General features: G+C 39.4%; 1 protein-coding gene across 4 annotated transcripts; it reads right to left on the bottom strand.

The window, feature by feature from the left end:
- Positions 1–1463: 1463 nt before the first annotated feature.
- FAM204A (family with sequence similarity 204 member A) lies at positions 1464–22507 on the bottom strand. 4 transcript variants are annotated; one of them, XM_028149567.2, is made up of 8 exons: positions 22437–22507; positions 16997–17238; positions 16385–16472; positions 16223–16253; positions 15936–16035; positions 12576–12665; positions 2404–2510; positions 1464–2107 (listed from the first exon to the last, which is right to left on the bottom strand). In XM_028149567.2, exons 1-8 carry the CDS (start codon positions 22495–22497, stop codon positions 2056–2058), a joined length of 771 nt encoding a protein of 256 aa, XP_028005368.2. In that variant the 5' UTR covers positions 22498–22507; the 3' UTR covers positions 1464–2055. The 4 variants fall into 4 exon arrangements, with proteins under 4 accessions (XP_028005368.2, XP_028005373.1, XP_008142575.1 ...); XM_028149572.2 differs by lacking the exon at positions 22437–22507 and adding an exon at positions 22192–22412; XM_008144353.3 differs by lacking the exon at positions 22437–22507 and adding an exon at positions 21919–22000.
- Positions 22508–22772: the final 265 nt, after the last annotated feature.

Raw genomic sequence — 22772 nt, forward strand, 5'->3', positions numbered from 1 at the left:
GCTTTTCCAAACCCAGGCCCCCAAAGAGTGGGCATTTCTGCACTGTAGCTCCCTTACTTCATGCCTCCATCACTGTGTCTGATCTTGCCATAATGCCTCCAATTCAGCTCAGATGCCCCACTCACGTTAGTGGGGCGGAGTGGCAAGCGCGGGCACTGGGACAGGCTGAGGACAGGCTCCCAATCAGACAGCCCCAAAGGAGGCCACCTGGCAAGGCCTCCGCATGAGCAGACTGGGGAGACGTGCTGCAGGGGTCACTGCAGGAAGCGGGCACGGGAAGAGAGCAATGAGGCAGAGGCGCGGGGACATGCCCGCCTTGGAGCCTGGGGTGTGAAAGTCCACACTAGCGCCGAAACCGGTTTGGCTCAGTGGATAGAGCGTCAGCCTTCGGACTGAAAGGTCCCAGGTTCGATTCCGGTCAAGGGCATGTACCTTGGTTGCGGGAACATCCCCAGTAGGGGTTGTGCAAGAGGCAGCTAATCGATGTTTCTCTCTCATCGATGTTTCTAACTCTCTATCCCTCTCTGTAAAAAAATCAATAAAATATATTAAAAAAAAAAAAAAGAAAGTCCACACTAGCCCTGCTCAAGAGCACTTTAACGTTTCAGGCAAAACCACTGGATTGTGTGGCCGATTTCTTTTTAAAGGAAAGGTTCCTATGCTATAAGCTTATATTCACCTATTAGGATTTTAAAATGAGATGTTATAGGTAAGCAGTATATGATTGTATCTACAAAGTGCAGCAGGGAATATTAAATCACAAAATGTAAGGTTTTCCAATATATGGTCTTGGACACCTTTCATGATGAATTCTATAAATAGATAAACAATATCCTAAAATCCTGCTTTCTCTACGCAGGCTTTTCTCACCTAAGTGGAAGCAAGATATGATTTTTGTTCTCTTAAATTGCAACTTACTTATTCCAGATTATAGGTAAAACAATGAATATGACACCAATAAATTAGTGAAATTTTGTTACTACTGTAAATCTAAAAGTACCAAGTTAATAATGGAATTATAAATTTACACTATCAAGCCAGAGGACGTTTGCAGCTCTGTAGCTCTACCGAGCCCCGAGGAGGGAGGCCCACAACACCAGAGGCCTGCCAGAGACTCCCAACCTCCAGCTGGGGTCGTGTCAACAGCTGGTCATATGGTTTCTCAAAGGCCCTTCTAGCGAGGACTCTGACCCACACATGATGAAGTCTACTTCCCATGCACCAATCCTCTTTCAGCTCATTAACGCATCCATCTTTTAAGAAAAACTGGGGGAGAGGAGTAAAAACAATCAAACCATGTTCTTAGAAGGTTCAAAGTTGTATTGTCTTGAGTTATAACATTCTAATATAATTATACCATTTTTGCTTCTAAGAATCATCTCGTAATTTAAGGAATGACATGGCTGGGCTGAGAGAGATATTTAGGAAGACATTTAGGATGATTTCAATCATCCTCCAAACACTACGTGCTGTCTTTTTTTATTGAGATATTGTATCTGAAGGTCCACTAAAACCAACCAATTGCTTTTATTATGTGACTGTCAAGTATCAACTCCACTGCACCCAATAAAGAACCAATCATTACTCTTAAAACAGTAAGATGAAGTCATTTGTAAAGACTATCAATGGAGATTTTCTTACACTTATGACGAATCCATTACAAACAAAAATGCCAATCTTGAAAACACAATTCCAGAATGAGTCCAGTTCCACTGAGAACAGGTAAGAAAGTACAAGGAGCTTAATGGCTATGCTATACCACACGGATGAAAAGTGAAATCGATTATTACACTGCAGGTCTCTATAAATAATAAATAAAGCCGATCTTTCCCCTGTGGACTCAGACTCCTGTAACAGAACCCTCCATTCCATTCACCTCAACAGGCTGAACTCTTTAGAAAAGGACTGATGATCACCCTCCAAATGCTATGCTTATTTTTTCTTTCTTCTTCCATCAACTTCCTGACATGTTTAACATAAGCAGGAATATCTTTCAGTCTTGTGAGCAATGGAAGCCTTAGGAAAAGGCACGCTGTCTTGAAGAACTCTGGCCAGTTACATGTAGCCCATGTTGCTTTTGGTTTCCCATCTCTTCTTTGCTTCAAATCTAAAATGAAGAACATAAACTTCTCAATTTCCTTCTAAAATACTTCACTAAAGTAACATGGTCACTAAGTGCCAAAGTAAAATTAACTTAAATGCCCACATACTCCACCGATTACAAAACACACATCTAACAGGATGAAGAAACGCCTCCGCATTTACAATCTGACAAACATCCAGCGCACGTACAAAGAACACAGTGAGCAACAATCACACACACACTGGACCCATAAAGCGTGTCACAGGATGTGTTCATTTCTAGGAAGCTGGTAGCGTCACCACTAAAAGCCATAAACTTACCCCCACGCAAGTTTCTTCTTTTTTCGAGCAGCCTGTGAATTTTCAGCTTCCTTTTTGGCTTTTACAAAGTTATGGCAGGCAATTGCTTTGGCAATTTTCACACCAAGCTAAGAATTAGAAAGAAGAAAAAGAAAATGCAAAGTGAAAATAAATATTCCAGCTAATACAAGACTACAGACCTATGAGGTCTAACCAAAATGAAACCTCCTGCCTGGCTGGCATCACTCAGTCATTGAGCCTCGACCTATGAACTGGAGGTCACTGTTCGATTCCCGGTCAGGGCACATGCCTGGTTTGCAGGCTCGATTCCCAGTAGGGGCCTGCAGGAGGCAGTCGATCAATAATTCTCTCTCATTGTTGAAGCTCCTATCTCTCTCCCTCTCCCTTCCTCTCTGAAATCAATAAAAAAATAGATATACTTTAAAAAATGAAACCTCCTCCTCTCCCACGCCGTCTTCTCTAACTCAGCACCAGTCTTTGCTTCTGCCGCGCCAGCTCTTCGGCTTCTACAGGCACCCACCACACCGCTCTGCCAGCTCCGCCCAGGGCTGTGCTCAGGAGTGTCTCAGGACAAGCTTGGGATCTAGTTTGGGTGCTCGGAGCTAACAGTGCCTGTCTATGTGGACGGCTCCAAAGCGTCTGTAAGAACCCAGGCTGAACAACAAAGGCTAAACCTCTGGTGTTTCTTACCTTCCCCATCCCTGTACTCGACCACCTATGCCCATTAGTGGGCAGCAGCAGACATAAGCCACTTAAAGTCAACTAGTGAAGCCCAAGCGTTAGGAATGTGTTTGCCAATAATGAGACTCGATAGGTGGTTAAGAGCGCATGTGTAAGGAGAGAGGCCGGTTTAGCACTGCGGTCTGGCATGCCTGACATTTCTTCCAGTTGATCCTGGAGAAGTTTCTTTGGGTGAAAGGAAGGAGTAGGAATCAAGCCTGCCTGGGGTTTCTAAATCAGGGCAAAACTAGATCTGATCTTTCAGTGGAGGAAAGTCTACAGGAAGAATGGAAACCAACAGAAGCAACCTGGCAGGTGTGGAAGTGGTCACACCAACAGGAAGGCCAACGAAGAAAAGAAGATCGAGTGTGACTTGAGAGCCCGCGGGAGCAGGCAGGCCAGTTTCTTCCCGTCTCACAAGGATGGCTCGCATCTGACCATTGTAAGGGCACAAATGCATTCTTCTGCCGGGCACTGTTCTAGGCACAGGACTACCGCCCTGGACAAGGACTCATTTTCAAACTGTGGCTGGGAGAGGGGTTGCCAGGGCACTGCTTCCAGACGGGGCCTGTTCTCGTGATTCTCTTTTCACTTCCAGTTCTTTATCAGAGAAAAGCTCATCTAAGTCCACTAACGAAGGCTAAGAATCAAAGGGCTGTCGCACATCACCCGAAGAGGAAGTGAAGCTATGAAGGATGCTGTGGGATGCCCTATCAGGATTTCCTATCCACCGAAAAACTACCCGTTTATCATAGTAAGAAATCAGGCTAGCACCTGTCATTAACATGCGTAAAGCTCCTTAGCACAGTGGTCAGCAAACTGCAGCTCGCGAGCCACATGTGGCTCTTTGGCCCCTTCAGTGTGGCTCTTCCACAAAATACCACGGCCTGGGCGAGTCTATTTTGAAGAAGTGGCGTTAGAAGAAGTTTAAGTTTAAAAAAATTGGCTCTCAAAAGAAATTTCAATCGTTTTACTGTTGATATTTGGCTCTGTTGACTAATGAGTTTGCCGACCACTAGGCTAGTCAATGCTGCAGTATCAAACGAATCTCCCTCCATCTCACTGGCTGAACTTTCCTTCCTCGTTTCACTTAAAAGTCAGCAGACGGGCAGGGCTCTCCTCCCTTGTGGTGCCAGCGACTCAGCATGTGGCTTCCGAGCTGAGTTCACCGTGGCCCAGTAAGAGCCGGCCAGGAGGTCTCACCCTGGCTCCCAAAAGCTCAAGTCCAGAAGTGACACACGTCATTTCTGCTCCCAGTCTTCTGGTCAGAGCTGCTCAAATGGTTCCACCTATGCAAGGCGGCTGGGAGTGCAGGAGAGCAGTGAGTGCACTCGGTGACAGCCCGCCCCGCAAACGCAGCTCGCTGCCTGCGACCGAGATGCACTCTGGGCCGCTCTGCAGTCACCGTGAGTGTTCAGTCTCTTCCCTGTTCCCACTTCCAAAGGGCGAAACACAGAACTCTGTATTCTTCTCTACTTCACTATATTCCTGTGCATCATACATCAAATGCAAATTCTGCCAAGTAAACTCCCCAACAAAAGTACCACTCAGCTAGTTCATCTTGGATTGGAAATGAGCTTATACTTTTTGCGTCTGAAATAAAAATGACACAAAACATATTTGCCATGTACCTTTAACCATGTGACCAAGTTATTTCCTAAAACTATTGTATCAATTTTGTGTCCTTCATAGGCTTAAAGTAAACGTTTCACTTATTCTTGTGGAGAATATGAAGAGTGGGACTATTTGGACACGCGGAAGAATAACAAGATCTGTGGCAGAGCGCTGAGGCAGCACGTTTCCCAGGCAAGTTGACTAACCCGCGCTCCAGAAGATAAAGAAGATCGTGCTATGTTTCAGTATTACAAACAAACAATACAGGCCAACAGGAATCCCCCTTCACGCCTGTAAAAAGGAAAGTGCATCTTCATACCCAAGTAAACATCACAAAAGCCTGGTCAATAGTTTTTATATTAAAAAACTGTTTTGGGTCATCAGATAACTATAGCAACACAATGTGGGAAGAAAAATTCTTTTAATGAATAAAAATATATACAGAATTTCTTGTATGTGTAGCCGAAGTATCAGCATTTTCCATATAGAACATCCAATATTTTGCTGCATTTTAATTAAGGTGTCTAAACATTATCACAAAGAACTGCAAATTGGTCAGAGCAAGCGGTAAGGAAAATTAAGCTCTAAAGGCTTTTTATCACCATATTTCAGGAACCAAGGGTGTAAAATGTTCTAATTTGGGATATATTAAAAGCCATAAAAGGTCTTTCAAAAAGATTAATGGTACTTTGCTTGGATTTAAGATAAGGGCTTTAGCTGGTTGGAAAAGCAGGGCCCTGGCTGGACCCTGGAGGCATTCATCTTTACAGCCACTTGGAAGATTTGTAAAAGCGTCTGCATAACCTCAAGCAAATGCTCCGCGACATTTTTTTAATTCCTTTCAATTTTACAGGTTTAGCATGTGTAAATCATACTGGGTTGTAAAACAGATATAATGGCACATCTTGTAACATAGTAGAGATTTTTAAAAGACAAACTTTCAAAATCAGGTTAGTTTTTCTTGCTAAACCTTGCCATTCTAGAGTTTGCTGATAATCATTTGAAGCATCTGATTCAAACAGCTTAATCTAACCCAACTGTAAAAACTTCTTATCCATTCCATAAAATATTTTACTCATCTCAAAATTACTAGCCTGTAACAGATTTATAAAGTTTTCCTCCCTTTTGAATACTTTCAAGGCACTTATTTAAAAATACCAATTATCATACTTTAACTTTTTATGAAATAATAGGTCTCTATGAAAAATATTTATGCCATCCTCTTTTGTTCTTTAATTAAATGAAAACAGATGTTTTCTGAAGTAAAGCGGAACCATTACTGGAGTACTTAAAGTGTCAAGGTCTTTAATTTTTATATCAGTTTGGTCGACAATTCCTGATTGTCTTTACTCAAGCTCAACATTAATGTCAAGCAAGTTACCTAGGAGACGAAAGAGATCAAAGAGACAAAAACCCCTCCAATGTCTGATTAATCAAGTCTGCAAACAGCTTATTTCTTTTAGCCTGCATGCAAGTATGAAAATGAGATTCTGGGAGCCGAACACTGTGCAGATTTGTTCATTCTTATCAGAACAAAGCCAGCGGCAGCTTATTTCATGGATCATTGGCACTGTCATCAGCGCTACACAGAACGGGTGACAGCTCCTCATTTTGAGGCTTGAACAAAATTAGCAAAAAGTCGGCACAAATTAGCCTCTCATCTTTTTGGTAATATGACATTATTCATTTACTTTTTATCCAATTTTTAATTTTTTCCTTGTCAGCTATCCCTTTCTAGTCTCTTCCATGGCACCAAAAATGCCGCCTTATAAACAAGCAAAGAAACAGCCAAAGTTGAAATAACATGCAAAGTTCAAAGAGCAAATAAGGGGGGGAAAGCACTTCCAATGATTTATAATCCTTTATTTTTTTTATATAGCTTTCAAAACTTTGCACTAATATTGATAAACAGCTCAGAATGCCATGCAGTTAAAGAGTTTTATAAAACTGGTAGTTTATTTCAATAAAGACGACGACATGGCTAATTAAATATGGTGTGTGCTTTGGTAAATTCCGGATGTCTACATCGGGATCCGTACCTTCCTCTCCAGGGTCAGACCTGGGATGCTGGATCTCTGGTAATAGCATACAAGCTACACCATAGCTAGTCATTTAAACTCAAGACTTTAAATCAAATCATTTCCTCTCTATTACAGAAAATAGCCTCATTTCATTGTCATCTAAAAATGTGCATGCACAGCTTTGCAAGTTTGTGTACCACATCTATCTATGTGCATGTACTACTGCACAAACACCTATTATTTAATACCTATACCTTCATATCAATTAAACCCAAATGGTTTTTATTTCTAAGTATAACCCAACAAATCCTGTTTTTAAAACACATCATAAAGATCTATTATACACAAATATCATATACTGTATACTGTGTGTATATCTGTGTGTGTATGATTCACCTTGCAATAGTTAAAAAATGGATTTGGCCCGTGATTTGGCCCGTGTGAGAAGATATACTTTGATTCATATAATCAACTTCGATTTCATAGTGCAATAGTTTATATAACACCTGTTTTAATGATGACTATTAAGGCTTCAAATTATAAGTAGATTACAGTACTCCAAAGGAGGGAGAAAAGATGTTATACTACTGAAATTACTTCTGGATATAGACATTTATATTCAAGCAACTTATCCATTCATAAGGGGAAAAAAGCATTAAAAAATTAACCATAAGCTGTTAGATGCTTTACACATTCCCCATAAAAAAGACAGTTTTTTTAAAAGAACTGTAGTGCTGTTTTCAGCAATTTCTTTATCTCTGTTCTTCTAAGTAAGAAAGCTTATTAACAAGCTTTGAACTTAAAATCACATTTACAATAATGTGCCATCAACAGTTTTATAAGCTAATTAGAAAAAGATTAATTAATGACTGGCTGCTAATAAAATGGCAATCATGAAGAAAGAAACCGAGGGTGCTAAGCTTCAACTACCACCAATTAAGAGCTAATTACAAACAAATTATATATGTGTTTTGCTGTGGGCTTTAATTTACTAAAATGGTTTTAATTAAAAGAGAAAACATGCTGATTAATTGAACTGCAGAAAAAATCTACAGTATAAACTGTGCTTTGTCTGTCTCTTTAATTAGACTTGTAACATCTGAAATCTTTTCTTAAGGTTTTTTAAAAGCACAGATAAACATAATGAAAAGGGAGCATAAGGAACACCATTCTAGGTGATCATCCACTCAAACCCCAAAGGTTAAAAGAAGATATCCTCAATGCAATGAATCTAAGCAAGCTCACCCAAAACCCTTCGAGGAAAACCCACCACTCAGTACCATTTTTGTTTTCCCCATGTTAAAATGCTCCAACTTCAAGGCTACACACAGTGTTTTAGTGAGAATGAACATATGTTGAACTTCAATGTAAAGGAACTCAATGAAGTCTTCCCTTACCTGCATAAGAATAGTTTATTTTTCATACATTGTGCTAATTGTTCATCTATATGAGATAACTGAATCACTCCTAAAAACTAAGGAGAACAAGGCTTCAAAGTTATTAAAAATCACCATTTAAAAGGTCCCCATTCTATGCGCAGACTACAAACGATACACAGACGAACATTTAAATTAAAAAGCCACTAAGACAACCAAAGTTAATGAAAGTGAGTTGGTTCTAGATGATCCTTAACATACACATACCCCCCAGGGGGGCAGAGAGCGCCCCACTTGCCCAGGTAGCTGATCGAGCTGCTAACTAGCAGAAAGAAGCCTACTGAATGATGTGAGCTTTTCTCTCCCCGAGTCTTGTATTCTTTCCCACTGTTAATTGGTGAAATGTACCACAAAGAAAATGGCCCTAAACTCAACTGTCTAACTGCAAAGAGAAGAAAACACGACAGAAGGCAGAGTAGTAAAATTTCAAAGAAGGCCATAAAATATATTTAGCAGGCATTAGATGGCTTTATAATGAAATAATGCATTCTTCATATAAACCCCTGGTACTAGATTCACAGAATGATGGCGTTTCTACAAAAATAATGAAATGGAGATATTTAACTTTAAATTCTTAATATATACAAATGAGTAATATTTAATGCACTTTTACTTTGTTTACACAATCTTCAGTGGCTAGAAATCACAATAATTAAGAAAATGGAAAGTACCTACCATTCTTCATAAAGTCACAGGTTCTTACAGTAGCTAACTGGAATATATGTTCAGCTTTGTATCTGAATTATTTTATATTGGAAAGATGGTTGTTAAGATATTTCTACCCATTCACAAAACAGGAAGAAACTAATTCTGCTCTCTGGATTATAGAATAAAGGGTTTCGAACCACAAAATTTCCTTCATTGTCGTACGTCTTTCAGTTCATCTTCTTCCACGTGATGTGAACACCTTTCCTAAAATGTTAGAGCTCTGAAAATAACACTGATGGGAAGTGACTTTAAACTTACCAAGTTTGGCAGCATTTCTGTTCCAAAAATGTAAACAAATGTTTCAATTATGAACTCTATATATGATAATGCTTCATGTACTTTGATAGCTAAACCTATCAAAATTATATTATTTGGGAAGAGGTGGGTTGTTTGTTTGTCTTTGGGGGGGGGGGGAGTCTGAAAGAGGGAGCAGTAACTCAAGCTCTTATTCCATCAAGACAACATGGCATGTACATCACCATAAGACTAAACCAGAATAGAAAGGGCGAACTGTAGCCAGAATCCTCGAAGGGAAACTAAGCCTAACAGTGAACTATACTGGGCAAATGCTGAAAGCTAGAATAAGCCCTCTGGCATCCGAAGCATTTCTGATGAAGGACCACTTCTTAGATGTTCATACAACATGCAGACACTACCCTTCAATGTATATATACCCCTCTTCAATGAGAATGCCTTCAGATTTTCTAGGAAACTGCTCTAAAAACAGAGTTTTATGCTCCAAATTAATAACCTGCCTAAATTTAAGCCAGCACTTGATTTGTTTAGCTAGGAAAAAATATAACTCAATCAATTCAAACTATTTTTTTAAAAGGCCATTCCTTTGTTATTTTAAATATTAACAAACTATTATTATTTCAATATTAACATTACCTATGTTTTAGAATCCAAACATTTTAGTCTATTTTAAAAAATTAATAAAAATAAAATTCTTAGTTTAATTCATACTGCCAATGCAGTATTTTTATCTATTAAAAAGTAATATTAAAATGGGATATTTTTATCATTTATACTGAGACCTTGATTAGGTTCTAAAAAAATACTATGTCCAACAGCACTAATGGTGGGAGTCATTGCCTTTGGCCTGCATTATATCATTCTCCAAAGGGAAGGTTTTAGGCCTAACAAAGATGTGAATATCAATACTTGCAAATCAGTACCAGAGGATGGCACTCTCAAAGGTTCACTATTAATAATGAATGGAATGTACTTCCAATTCAGGCCTGGGGTTAACAAGCCACAAATGTGCTCAAATACGTGTGTGTGCGCGCGTATGTATGTGTACAAATAGTATTTTTTTTAAAACAACTTTTTTAAACAGTTTCATCAGCATGACACAAACCCAAGTATATTTTTCGCTTCATCTCTCCTCCATAATTGTAGGAAGTCCCAAAGCAACATTACCACATGGCAAAACCAAAGGTAACAGCACAATCCAGGCTTTAAACACTGACCCTGTTTCCATACAAATTCGGATCATAGACACCCGTAGGTTACCATTACCTTAGGGAAGGCGATTCTGGAAAAACATGCGCTGGCTGTGTCACACCACAGGGCACTGACAGCCTTATTTTTGAGGAACTATATTCAAGGCTCATCCCCAAACATGGTTCTACTTTTGGCTTCATTTTTCTCAATACTGGTCCTGCCCTATTGGTTTCACAGGCTTATAAATGTTAAACATCAAAAATTAGTTTCACTTATTATAGTTAGAAAAGGCTCAAAGAACTCTGGGATCTGTGCCTCTGAGCAAAGGCTTTATCAGCTGGCCCCAGTCACTGCTTCTTGAAAAAAGAAAATGCTCCTGATTAAAAACCAACATACCTGATTTCCAAAAGGGTACTCACCACGCATGTATACATTTAATTACAAAGGGTTTCTGTCTCAACTCACAATTACCTCCTTCTCAAAATCCCATCTCTCATCTCCACGGTGTTCAACAGCAAAGGGATAAATATAAAAAATTAAATCTCAAACTAAACTATTTATTCAGAAATTCCATCTTGATTACTTTATTCTTCATGGGCACTTAATTAACATAGCATCAGTATCTTTCCAATGTCTATGTCTGAACAGCAAACACCTTCCAGATGTTTTTCCACTTATACAAAGACAAGAATAGGACTCAAATTATTGTCTTCTTTTAATCAGAATTCTCTAACCCCACACTAAATAAATTTAATTTATTGTAGTAGAACAAAGCATTATATTTGTATGAAAGTAAAAAGAGCACTTGAGAAAAATGTTTACTATCCTTACAAATGCTGAAAATACCAAGTATTCCTATAGCAATCGCATCTGTCATAAGTGTGACAGAAAATAACAGCCCTTAAAATGGAAAACACCTAGTCTGTATTACACAATTCCCACTTCCAAAATAGCAGTCTGACAAAGCAAAACTAGAAACCGAATATCCTCCAAGGAAACACACATTTGTTTCTGAAGCCTCTAAGGCACACGTCTGTGCAGCCTCACAAGCAGCTTCGCGGGGCAGAGAAAGGAAAGCTCACGAGCAACACGGGTGAGGCAGACAAGGTGGAGTTAACAAGCAACCGCTGCTTGACATCCACAGGTGACCTGTCTCCTTCCAGGGCATCATTTAAGCTTCAGGAAAGAAAGATAACTTCTAAATCCCTAAGCCTCACTACTGGACTTGATTTTTACCTGCATAAAAATATAAACCTCACAAAATACTTAGAGCTGGCAGTCAAAAATAGAAAACAAACAAACAGCCATAGATAGATTTTTGACATCTAATGATGTAAGAGTGAAATAGTATTTCCATAGAAAAATTTATTAAAATAGTAATTTCATCACTAGTCTGTTAGAAAATGCTCACCTGCAGGTGAGTAAGAAAGAACAGTATACACGGCCAACAGTTTACACAGATGACCGATGATGCTGCCCACATACTCAAACCCCACGGAGCAGTTACAGCTTAAGAATAAAATGAAGAAAGGGGAGAGATGCTAAAAGTGAAAGCTATAGTAGCAAGGACAAAAAAATTTATAAAACAATAGCAACAACAAAACATCTGCCAATATGAGCTCTTTATTCTACGTGTGCCCTTGCCTAGCAACACCTAGCAGTGATTTCCCCCAGAAGGTGCAAGTCAGAATCTTCCAGAAGCCTGTGTACTTGGAAAAAGAATATTTAATATATCTATTAGTTTTATACTATAAACTATAACTTTTTTTTTAAAAGACTGGACATTCTTTAGGGCTGAGGGAAATGTGCAGAATATAAAAGAAGAATGCATTCTGGGGAGCAAGGGTTAGAAAAACATTGAGAGATGTGGCATTATAACACACAGAGTTATATATAACTCTCCTCCGGGAGAGTTAAACTGGAGTAAATGATGCAAACAGAAAAAGAAAGCTAGCAGCTAGCCTTTTCATCATAAAGGGCAAAAAGGTCTCTGAACCAGGTAAAATCATGCAATTTCCACCATAAGTTTTAGACTTAATTTAAAAACATTAAAAACAAAAATATTTGTAAATAAATGCCAGAACAAGAGGGAAGAAAATGGACTGGAAGGAAAATTGTAGGTCAAATATCTGAACTTACTTATGATCATAAAAAATGAACTTACTTATGGTCATAAAAAATGTCCATTCATTTTAGAAAATGTGGAAATAAGGAAGGTCTAACTTACCTCTCGGGTAGCTAGCTGGTTGCTGAGCTCCTCCGCCTTCTCAATATTCCACTCTTCCACAGCCTGGTCTATGCTCTTTTCAAGGCCCGACTAGAAAGACACAAAACCTGAAACTTAAAGGCAGAAAAGAAAGGCAGACAAACATCTGCTAGCAAAGACTATGTAGCACTACAGTTTGAGAACCACTGACCTAAGCAATGCCTTCAATTTCCTCCAACATCTTATCTTGTTTAGGCTTTCCCAACCATTTCTTTCTACTACTTTCACATCTAGGTGTTTCAGCAATGTCAGAGAAAATCAAATAACTCAATCCACTGGCTTCACTAGAAGCCATTTATCAAATTCAGCTGGGTGGGCTCTCAATTCTCCCTTGAAAGTCTCCACATTCCTCTACAACACTGTTACATGTCTTTTCCATTACTCCAAATACCCTCAACCCTACCTCCTTCCTTTTCAGATTGTAACTCTACCCCCCACTTTATGGGAGCCCATGGCGAGGGAAAGGGGGGAGGGGGAGGGAAGAACCAAGGATATGTATGTCCTTTCTACAATCTTCCTCTCATCCACCTCAAAAAAGAGTTATCTTCAGGTATTCTGTTCTTCATTCCTTACTGCCTCCAGGAAAGAATCATCTCTCTTGCAAGACTAATCCCACCTCCTGTGCTCACCATAATCCCATCTGCTTTCATGCTATCTAGAACCTTGCTCTAAATTTTCTACCCCCTCTCTTTTTCTTCATCTTTCTTTCATCCTACAAACAAGCTTGTCCTCCCCATTCTGGACCAGGGACTAGATGGGATGACTCGGCCTCTTTCCTCAAACTGATTTCTTCTGTGTTAGTACTACTTCTCTCTCTTCTAAAGCACTCTTATCAGTTGCCCTGATGTCATCTCATTCCAACCTTAACCCTCTATAGTCAAAGGAGACACCAACTGTTGTCCGTTTACCTGAGCATCTTTTATGTTAACTACATCCTCGTTCTATCCCCCCAAATACCTATCTTCAATCTCCTTTGAAGCCCCTTCTCTCTTGCTGCCCCTTAATGACAGTAATCCTGCGATTTCTGTGATTGACCCTTCTTCTTCTTACTCTTATTTCACACAGTAATTCAATCCCAGGCCTTCAATTAATTCTTATACGCTGCTTTGGATCTCTATATAATTTAAAGCATCTGACCTTTCACCTTATCAAGATCTACAGCTCCAGCTACTTCCCAGTTATCTTCATACTGAAGGTAGTGTCCTTCCTTTTTAATTATATCTAAAAACAAGTTCCTCACTTGCGCCCTGCTTCTCCTTTAGAGCTGACTACCCTATTAGTCACCCCTGATAAAATCCTCAGTCAGCTTCAATGCCTCCAATCCTGTGCTCTTAATTTAACTCTGTTTTTGTAGTGTCTCCCGTTTCTCCTTTCTGTGCTTCTTCCGGCATCATAATCTCGTTTGAAAGATTATAACCATCTCCAAATTGGTCTTCTATCTTTCTTAAGCGGATACCATGTCATTATCCAGCTTAAAACAATACCACTTTCTTACACCTTTTGAATAGCACCCAATTCCCTTCATAATAGGACCTCAGTACCTGCACCTGGAACATTTTAATTAATATTTCTTTTTTATAGTCAAAATAAACTATTTTCATTTAAGAAATACTAAAACAATGGCCTCTCCGTCCTACATAGAACATTAGATATCTCCTCAAATGCCACCAAGATATGTGAAAACAAAACATTAATACCAAACTTTAATTTCCCCTGTACCACAAATTCTGGGGTAGCCTGACACCTCAACCCAGACCTACTCTCCAGTCTTTCACCTCAGCAACCTGGTCTAACAGCATCCATTCTTGAGCCTGTCCTGCGTATCCCACATGGCGGCTCTGCTGTGTCCCTCCAATTAGGTAGGCTTCCTGAGATGGGGATCATCTGGGTGCCACATTCCCTTACTCCAGACGTAGAATAACGCAGGTCAGCGAGCAGAGAGGAATCCAACTTATTTTACCACCAATGCCCAAGAATAAACCAGTGGTCTGTTTATTCAGTCAACTTGCTACTTCCCTTTGGCTACCATGGATGGGCCACAGCTTACAAGTTAATGTCACAAAGAACATTCCCCTCTTCTAGAAACTTGTATGAACTGCTGAGCTTAAAAATATAATTTTCACTTAAAAATAAATCATCTAAAATTATAAATGCATCTCTTCACCATCAATCAACCTCCATTACACAGCCATTTGGAGCAGTGTCTAAGGGAGAAGGCATAATATAGTAGAAAAAACACTGGATTAGGAGTCAGGAAATGTGGTCACAGCTCTGGGTAAATGAAGTACTTAATTCTTAAGTGTCTGTTTCCTTAAAGAAAACCAGTTATTGGCTTGGATGACCAAAATCCTCTCCTAGAAATAAAATCCTAGAATTCCACTTGTATGTTCAACGTTTTTTTGTTTTGTTTTTTAGCTCTTTTAGAAGATATTAACATTCCAAATGCTTACATTAGTACAAAATCATCCGTAGGTAAGTAAACATTTCCATCGACTAACACCATAAGCTAACAGCACTTTACAAAGAGCATGGCTGGTAAGGTCCCAGTCCAACTCCTCTACTTGACAAAGTTGGAATCACAAGTTCACATGTAAAATTCTGTTGTGTGAGTTCCTTAATGTATATGCCCTCAATGATGCAACACCACCCAGCGATGGGTGAAAATCAGGTTTTTCATGAGAAATACTGATTAATCAGAAAAGGGCAATGATCTCTATGCACGTAGTCATCTACAGCAATGACCCACGAAGGAGGCGTTTGTCTGCACACAGGTACAATATACTTGGGCTTCCCCAGGCAGGACCCTGTGCTCTAGCCTACCACTCAGTGGTCTGTTTTCATGCTGCTGGAATCTGTCCATCATTCCTGTATGTGAATATGTAAGTTACTCATGCATTCAAGCCTCTACTCAATATTCATATCATCTATATATAGACCGACAATTCCCAAATGTGTTTCTAAAGCTCAGACTCTCCTCTAAGCTCCTGCCTCATTTTACCAACAGTCTATTCTATTCCTGCTTGCTGATATTACCCACACCCCACAATGAACTCTGGAGGCCCCATCTAAATCTCCTCCCCTGACCACAGCAAGCTAAAGTGGGGCCTCCATTTGAATTTCTTCACCATACCCCATTCATTTCCTTCTTAACAGTTTTTGTTAATGATTTGTAACTATATATTTACTTCTTTATCTAGCACCTTGTTTGGCACATAGTAGGCATTTTAACAGTCACTTAATGAGAACTACCTTTGGCACGGTTAATTACAAACATTTTCTGAGTAATATAAGATGCAATAAAAAAAATCAACAACACTTTACCTTCTCAATTTTTTTCTTTTTAACAGGGGGTTCAAACCTGTCATTGACTCCAAAATACTGAGTAAGTTCCTTCAACCGGGTTTCACTTGGGGACTGTTCACTGTAAAAAGATAAACAATACATTTTGCACTAAATGTACTCATTTTTATTTTTACTGTTTTTAATTGGTTACTACAATTATATTACAACAACTAGTTCTTTGTTATGTTTCAGAGGTATTAGTTTAACTATTTGTACAATTCTACAAATACTAACTAGAATAGACAAATATTTTCAATTCCACCTACCTTTGAGATTCTTCTTCATTCTTCAATTTACCTGAAAAGAATTCACAGAGTTAATAGCTAAGTAGTTATTTCAAAATTACAGTTATTAAAAATTAATGAGCTCAGTTAGTCACAGTTTAACTTTAGCATTATTGACAATGAACCTGAATTAAAACAAAATACCTTTTCTGGAGCGTTTTCTTTTTTTCCTTCTGAATCTTGAAGATGAGATTTTCTGTTCAGAATGTTTTTTATGCAATTCTTGAAATTTCTACATAAAAGTAAAAAAAAGCAAATATATTTTGAAGCAACACATATATCAAAAAATAACCTAAGTAATAAAACTATTATATTCTAGTATTTATAAACATGTATTTAAGTTCTTCTTGAGATACTATATTCTCCAAGGCTCTTTCACAACCTGAGTTTTCATCTTACTTTATTTCTAGATATTTCTAGATAAGTCAAACTGATGATCTGAGAGTAAAATTCAATGACTCACCGATAACAAAAAGAGAAAATTAAGACAGAAATCCCTCCTGTATCATGTTAGGCAAAGTAGCTAATCTTACTAAATGTCTGTTTTCTTACCCTTTTTAAGAAAAACAAAACAAAAATGAAAGCAAATATCTGAGTGGCCAATGGAATGACCACAGACCCCCCTGGTAATAAAAGAATTCTGGTGAATTTTTCCTACCTATTACCTCCCCAGAACATGTACATCCTGACCATGGCAGAGACACACAGGCATGTACAAACACAAGCTATAATAGGCACACATCAGAGAAAACCTACATTCCACATATGTAAGGGAACTCCAGAAGGACACTCTTCATATGCATTTACATTCGCCTCTGCTTCAGGGTCTGGTCCATCTGCAGGGAAATCTGTGACCTCTGTTTCCGTAATGGTCCCATCTTCTTCATCTTCCTGTAAGTTAGGTCCAGAGTTCTCTATTGTGTCTTCATCTTCAGAATTCAACTCAACATCACTTTCATTTAGGCCAGGAGGTAGCAGCCCACTCCACATCTTTCCTTCTAAAGGGAAAGGGGTAAATTTAGACCTATTTAAAGTAGGCATGCAAAGAATTTTAAAACCATTAAACAACATCCTAGAGTCTAATAATTATACCTATAGTTTGGGAACAGTCCAGCTAAAGTTTTAAAAAATCTATAACGGGATATGCCCTCCATATTAAAATTAAACTTTGCTTGTATAAATAAAAAGTGTAAAGCAGTTTAGCAAGTTTTTACAAGACACATCTATAGGTGAATGACCTAAGAATATAGGACCTTGATTCTCTATTATACGCATAATTTTTCCTAAAAAAAAGAAAATCCAGTAAAAGCATCCATTGCTCAAGAATGATAAGAACCTAACAATATACACTGCAGGCCATTTAAGAACTATATTCCTATATTTCAAGCTATAACAACTAGAGAAGAAAACAAAATTGAATGTTTCACCTGTATTTGGATGTATAAAACATTCAGGGGACTTACTAAGGAGCAGGAAAACAATTATTCAAAAAAAATTTTTTTAAGCTGTACAAGTAGTTTGAGGAAAGTGTGATGGTGAAAAGGATACCCTAGATTAAAATTTTATACTATTTGCTAAACTAATATTAAATGGAGTATAGTCCTAACATTTTAACATAAACATACTATATTTGGTAAACTAATATTAAAGTTCAAAATAATACTCAGCATTAGCTATACTGTCCATTTGTAGAGAGGACCATTAGCTAGTGTTAAGTTTATTAAAAATTATTTTTAAAAATTGGAGTTGTAGTCAATTTGTCCAAATTAAGATAACTGAGTACATTTTCACTATAATGGCACAGTCTATTTTAGGATACATATTAAGCCAAATCCATTTTGTTTAAAAGATGCCTGAAACAGAGAAGTTGGTTGTACTGCTCATGATTACTATCAATCTGAAGGAATAAAATAAATAGAAATCTTTTCTGCTAAGTCTTCTACCCCGTATTGTGATTAATTAATCTAGTAACAAAACCACCACCATTGATCTCTGAGACAAAGACATCATGGGCTTTTCCATAACTCTGAGTAATGGATTCCTAATAACTTTAACGACCTCCTCCAAAGAATCAGATCTTACTTTCTGCCACTGTGGTCCAGACTCATCAGCTGTTAGCTCTCAGAACATCCTCACCAAAATATTCTCTTGACTTTTTCAGAGGAAGGGTCTGACATCGAACTGCTCCAATTGTAATCCTGTATCTATCATATACTAGGAATATATGGAAATCATTTTTAATGCCTCCGTTTTTTCATCTGTAATTATAATGCATACAGGCTTGTTCTGAGGATTAAATGAGATAAGCCATGAAAACACTCAACAGTATTTAGGAGGTTCTAGGGGCTCAATCAGTGCTAAGTTCTTTTCTGCTATTATTATTCCTGTGGCTATGTACATTTTGACAGCATTCATTCATAAGGTAGTTTTGAAGTTTCTCATGTTTGAAGTGCATTTGCTTAACAATTGATGCAAATCATTGACTTCCCTGATTTCCATGAGCTGACATAAAGTTTCTATAAAAAATGTTGGTGTCTGGTTTTCTAAATAGAGCAATAAACCCAGAAACAAATCAGCATGAAGATAATGGGGCTTAAGCTTCAAGGCTCATTTGCACAAAACACCATACCTCATTTTATATTTAGAATACGTATTCCTTCTTTTTAGAGACCCTAAATTATATAGGCTCCAGGCCCCATAAAACCTGGATGCATCCCTACACCAGCCTGAGGATTTGAAAAGTTGGAATGGAGGTCATCTTGAGATGCTCTATTAGCACAAAGGACATCATGTAAAATACACCAATATTAAAAAACAGATGTTATGTTATTAATAAAAATATTTCTACTCTTCTGAAAAGCAGGGAGAGGGGAGCAATAATAAGTTCCATCATGACTTTGATACTGGCATATAATATACCTGTAGGCTCATTTTCCATTTCAGGATTTAAGTGTAGTAACAAATTTCAAATACAGCTGTAGCATAACTGGGGTTCTTCTATGCTTGCCACCACCGTTTCTTTTCCCTATCCACAGTATCTTTTGCATGCCCACTGTGTGCCAGGCACTCAAGACATGGGACAGCAGTGTACAAAACAGGCAAAAATGCCTCACTTCATGGAGCCAACATTCTACACAGGAGCCTGCAAAGTGGAGCAGCCCCATGGCCAGAAGCTCGACTGTAAATCAGCCGATATGGAATGGCAGCTTGTGACACGCTTTGGGCTCATGTTCGAACACACCGTTTTCTATTCATAGCACAGACGTGTCTTTCACACATTCCCGATGATACTCTGTTAGGCCTCATGTTATTTCTGTTTTGGCTATTCTGATTCTCTGTTTCTCTGGAGTATCTCTCCCGCCACACCTACCAGGGCATATTCCTTTATTTTAAAGCAGATCACTCCAAATTACCCTTTAAGTGTAAAAACTACTCAGCCATTCCCAGGAGATGTGGCAAACCAGAAAACTGGAAACTTAAGGTTTTTTAGTGCACATTCTAGCCAGATCTATACAACAGTCCCTGTATTAATACAAAACCTATCAGTTTTAAGTCTGTAATTAAAACAATTTTTAATTCAACCATTTTTTGCCCCACAAAAGATGCAAATGATTCAGAAGCCATTTTAACTCTATGGTTTTAAATATCACCTTCACCATCTCATACACTCTCTACTTCTGAAGTTAAGATTATTTTCCTTCCCACAATTATTCTTTTAAAAAATTCTGTGTATACTACACAGAACACAGCTTTAGTCCTGGGCTGACACAATTTACTATGAACTGAAAATATTTATGTATCATTCTAGTCTGAATGGTTGGGTTTTCTTTTGCCCTTGAAAATCACAGTCACTATTTATTTAGCACACTTGGCAGATCGCAATGCATCAAGAACATGACACAGTTCAGCAATTCCTAATCTAAGGTTTTTATAAAGTTTTATGAAGATAGTAATGGAGGTCTCTAAGCTAATTTCAATATTCAAAGCCCAACATTTTCCCCCCTCAAACAATATCAGCCACATCTACATGAGGAGACTTAAAATCAATGAAGCATCATTCACCACATATTCGTTGATCAGAGGGTCTGATTGGTAGCTACAGACCTGATTTTTTTTTTTAAACACGCACTAATGAATATATGTTAATAGACACAATCTTTCAAAACATGGCACCCAGAGAGATAGCAAATTATAATAAAAGGCGTTTGGGGTTGTGAAAGGATGGGGAACAGCTGGTACAGGAGGAAAAGACTTGGTTTTGAATGTTGAAGACAGGTTCCTAGTTCTAAGCAACATAACTGTGGGCAAGACACTGCATTTTGCCTGGTCTCCATTTTTAAGCTATAAAATGAAAGTCTGATCAGATATCTCTGAGATGTCTTGCAGCTTCCAAATGTTTCTTTGTGGATCTTAATATTGTATGTGCCCAAATACTCAGTCACCTCACTCTTTGCTGCAATACTCCATCCTCTTCCAGTGAGATGCAATAGTGATTAGACCCCTCTACCCTAGGAGATACCGCCCTCTCCTCAACCTAGCTGTCACAGCCAAAACTGAGTTTTCAGTTAGTTGCACTTCACACAGGACATCTCATAGAGAAGAAAACACATTATGACAGAAAAAACAGAACCAGGAAAAGGAAACAGAGCAGGTCACTGCTATTCATTATACAAACGATGTGACAAGTACTGATTTACCACTAATCTCACCACCGTACTCCCACTAGGAATTACTAAGGTAACTGACTTGTGTAATACACACTTATTTTACAAAAATGGAACTCATGACTTCAAATTATAAACTTTTAGAGGACAGAGACAAAGATTTGGAAGTGTCTGAAGAATGACTCTAGCCTATAGTCCTAGACCTGCTAAAATTTGATTAAGAAAAAATTTTCTCCACTGTTTTAAGTACAGAAAACTATGTAAGATGCTACACTAAACTGCATATATCAAAGTCACATTCTGGTAATACTGTCACATTTGTGGCCGACCAGGCAGCTGCCTATAACCAAAACCCAAAAGATATAATCCAAGCAGTTTAAGGAGTAAATGTCTCATATCTCCTGTCTCTGATATTCCAGAATTTCAATGCCATTTTCACCAAACGATAGTTTTATTTACCACATTTTGTATTCAATTAGAAATAATCACAGGAATCTGAACCTTGTCTGATATGAATTTAACCTTACTTGTATAATAATCATAAGCCACCACCCCCCCCCCACAACACCAATCTGAAGAGGGTGTTAAATAATTTACATGATAATCAGTTTCTATGGCTTGGAATAAGTTACTTAACTAAAATACTTTTAAACATGTATCATCAATACTATCATCAATAAAGAATTTTAAAAATGTATCATCAACATGAATGTAAACACATCATGTTTACTTTCATAAAATAAACGTGTTCCCTCTTCTCAAAAAGATAGGAAGTACAAGTGAATCACGGGCCTGCCTTCGGATATAAGTTACCAACCCGATCACCCAGATAAACAAACTATTGATGTGTTTAGCAGGATTTTGCATGCATGCACATGTTTTAATGAAAGAGGGTGTCTGTTGAGTTCGGCCGTGGAACACACACTTCCTTAGACCCGAGAAAGGCCTGCAGTTGTCAACCAGGAACACATCGAGGCTCATTTTTAAGTCGGACGCCGCTGTGAAAATACTTACGTTCAAGACTGACTGCAAGAGAGTGGCTCCAGCAAGGGAACCTCTTCCTGCTGGGCCGCCCAGCCCGGAACTCGGCGGGCGCTCTGGGGGCAGCGTCACTCCGGTCCCCCGCCGGGACGCCCGCCCCCCGGCACAGTACTAGGCGCCGAAGGTTCCGGGCCAGGAGGTCTAGCCGGCGGACACTCCCATTAACTGCAGCTCTTCCCCGGGACACAGCCATCGTCAACGGAAGCCTGTTTCCCGGCCTAACCGAAAGCCTCCTCCCCGTCTCACCTGGGCCGGGCAGGGACGGAGAACCCTCTCCAACCTACAGGCTGGGGAAGGCGCTGCGACGCCCCTTCCGGCACCTCGGAGGCCAGGCCCGCCGACGCTCCCGCGGGCCCCGGCCGGGGCGGCTCGGGCGAAAGGCTGTGAGGCTCCTCCACTGGCCCCCTCACTACCCGAACCGGGCGCTCCTCCACCCCTCACGCCGGAGCCCGAGCAGCCCGGGAGTCAGCCCCGCAAGCAGCTCTACTCACCGGTCCGGAGCCAGCCGCCCGGCAGCCATCTTAAGACCTCGCCAACATCGCGCCTTCTCATTGGCTCTGACATCTCGGCCAATGGGCGGCGGCCGTCCTGGCCCGGCAGTCGCCGTGGCAACCGGCCGCGCTCAGCTCCACGGTGACATCCCCTGAATGGAGCGGTTTGCTGGTTTCTTTCCACTTTTCTTTCCGCCGCTTTCCCTCTTCCGGTCGTTCTCCAGGCTTTGTTGTTTCGCCATCCCCTGCCGCACGCCGGTGCCGGCTTAGACTTGGACCCGAGTTCATTCCCAAGGACAGAGAATCGCTGCGGGCGCTCTCTACGCCCTTCTGGGG

The sequence above is a fragment of the Eptesicus fuscus genome, chromosome 17 (assembly GCF_027574615.1).
Source record: "Eptesicus fuscus isolate TK198812 chromosome 17, DD_ASM_mEF_20220401, whole genome shotgun sequence".
Taxonomy (NCBI): Eukaryota; Metazoa; Chordata; class Mammalia; order Chiroptera; family Vespertilionidae; genus Eptesicus; species Eptesicus fuscus.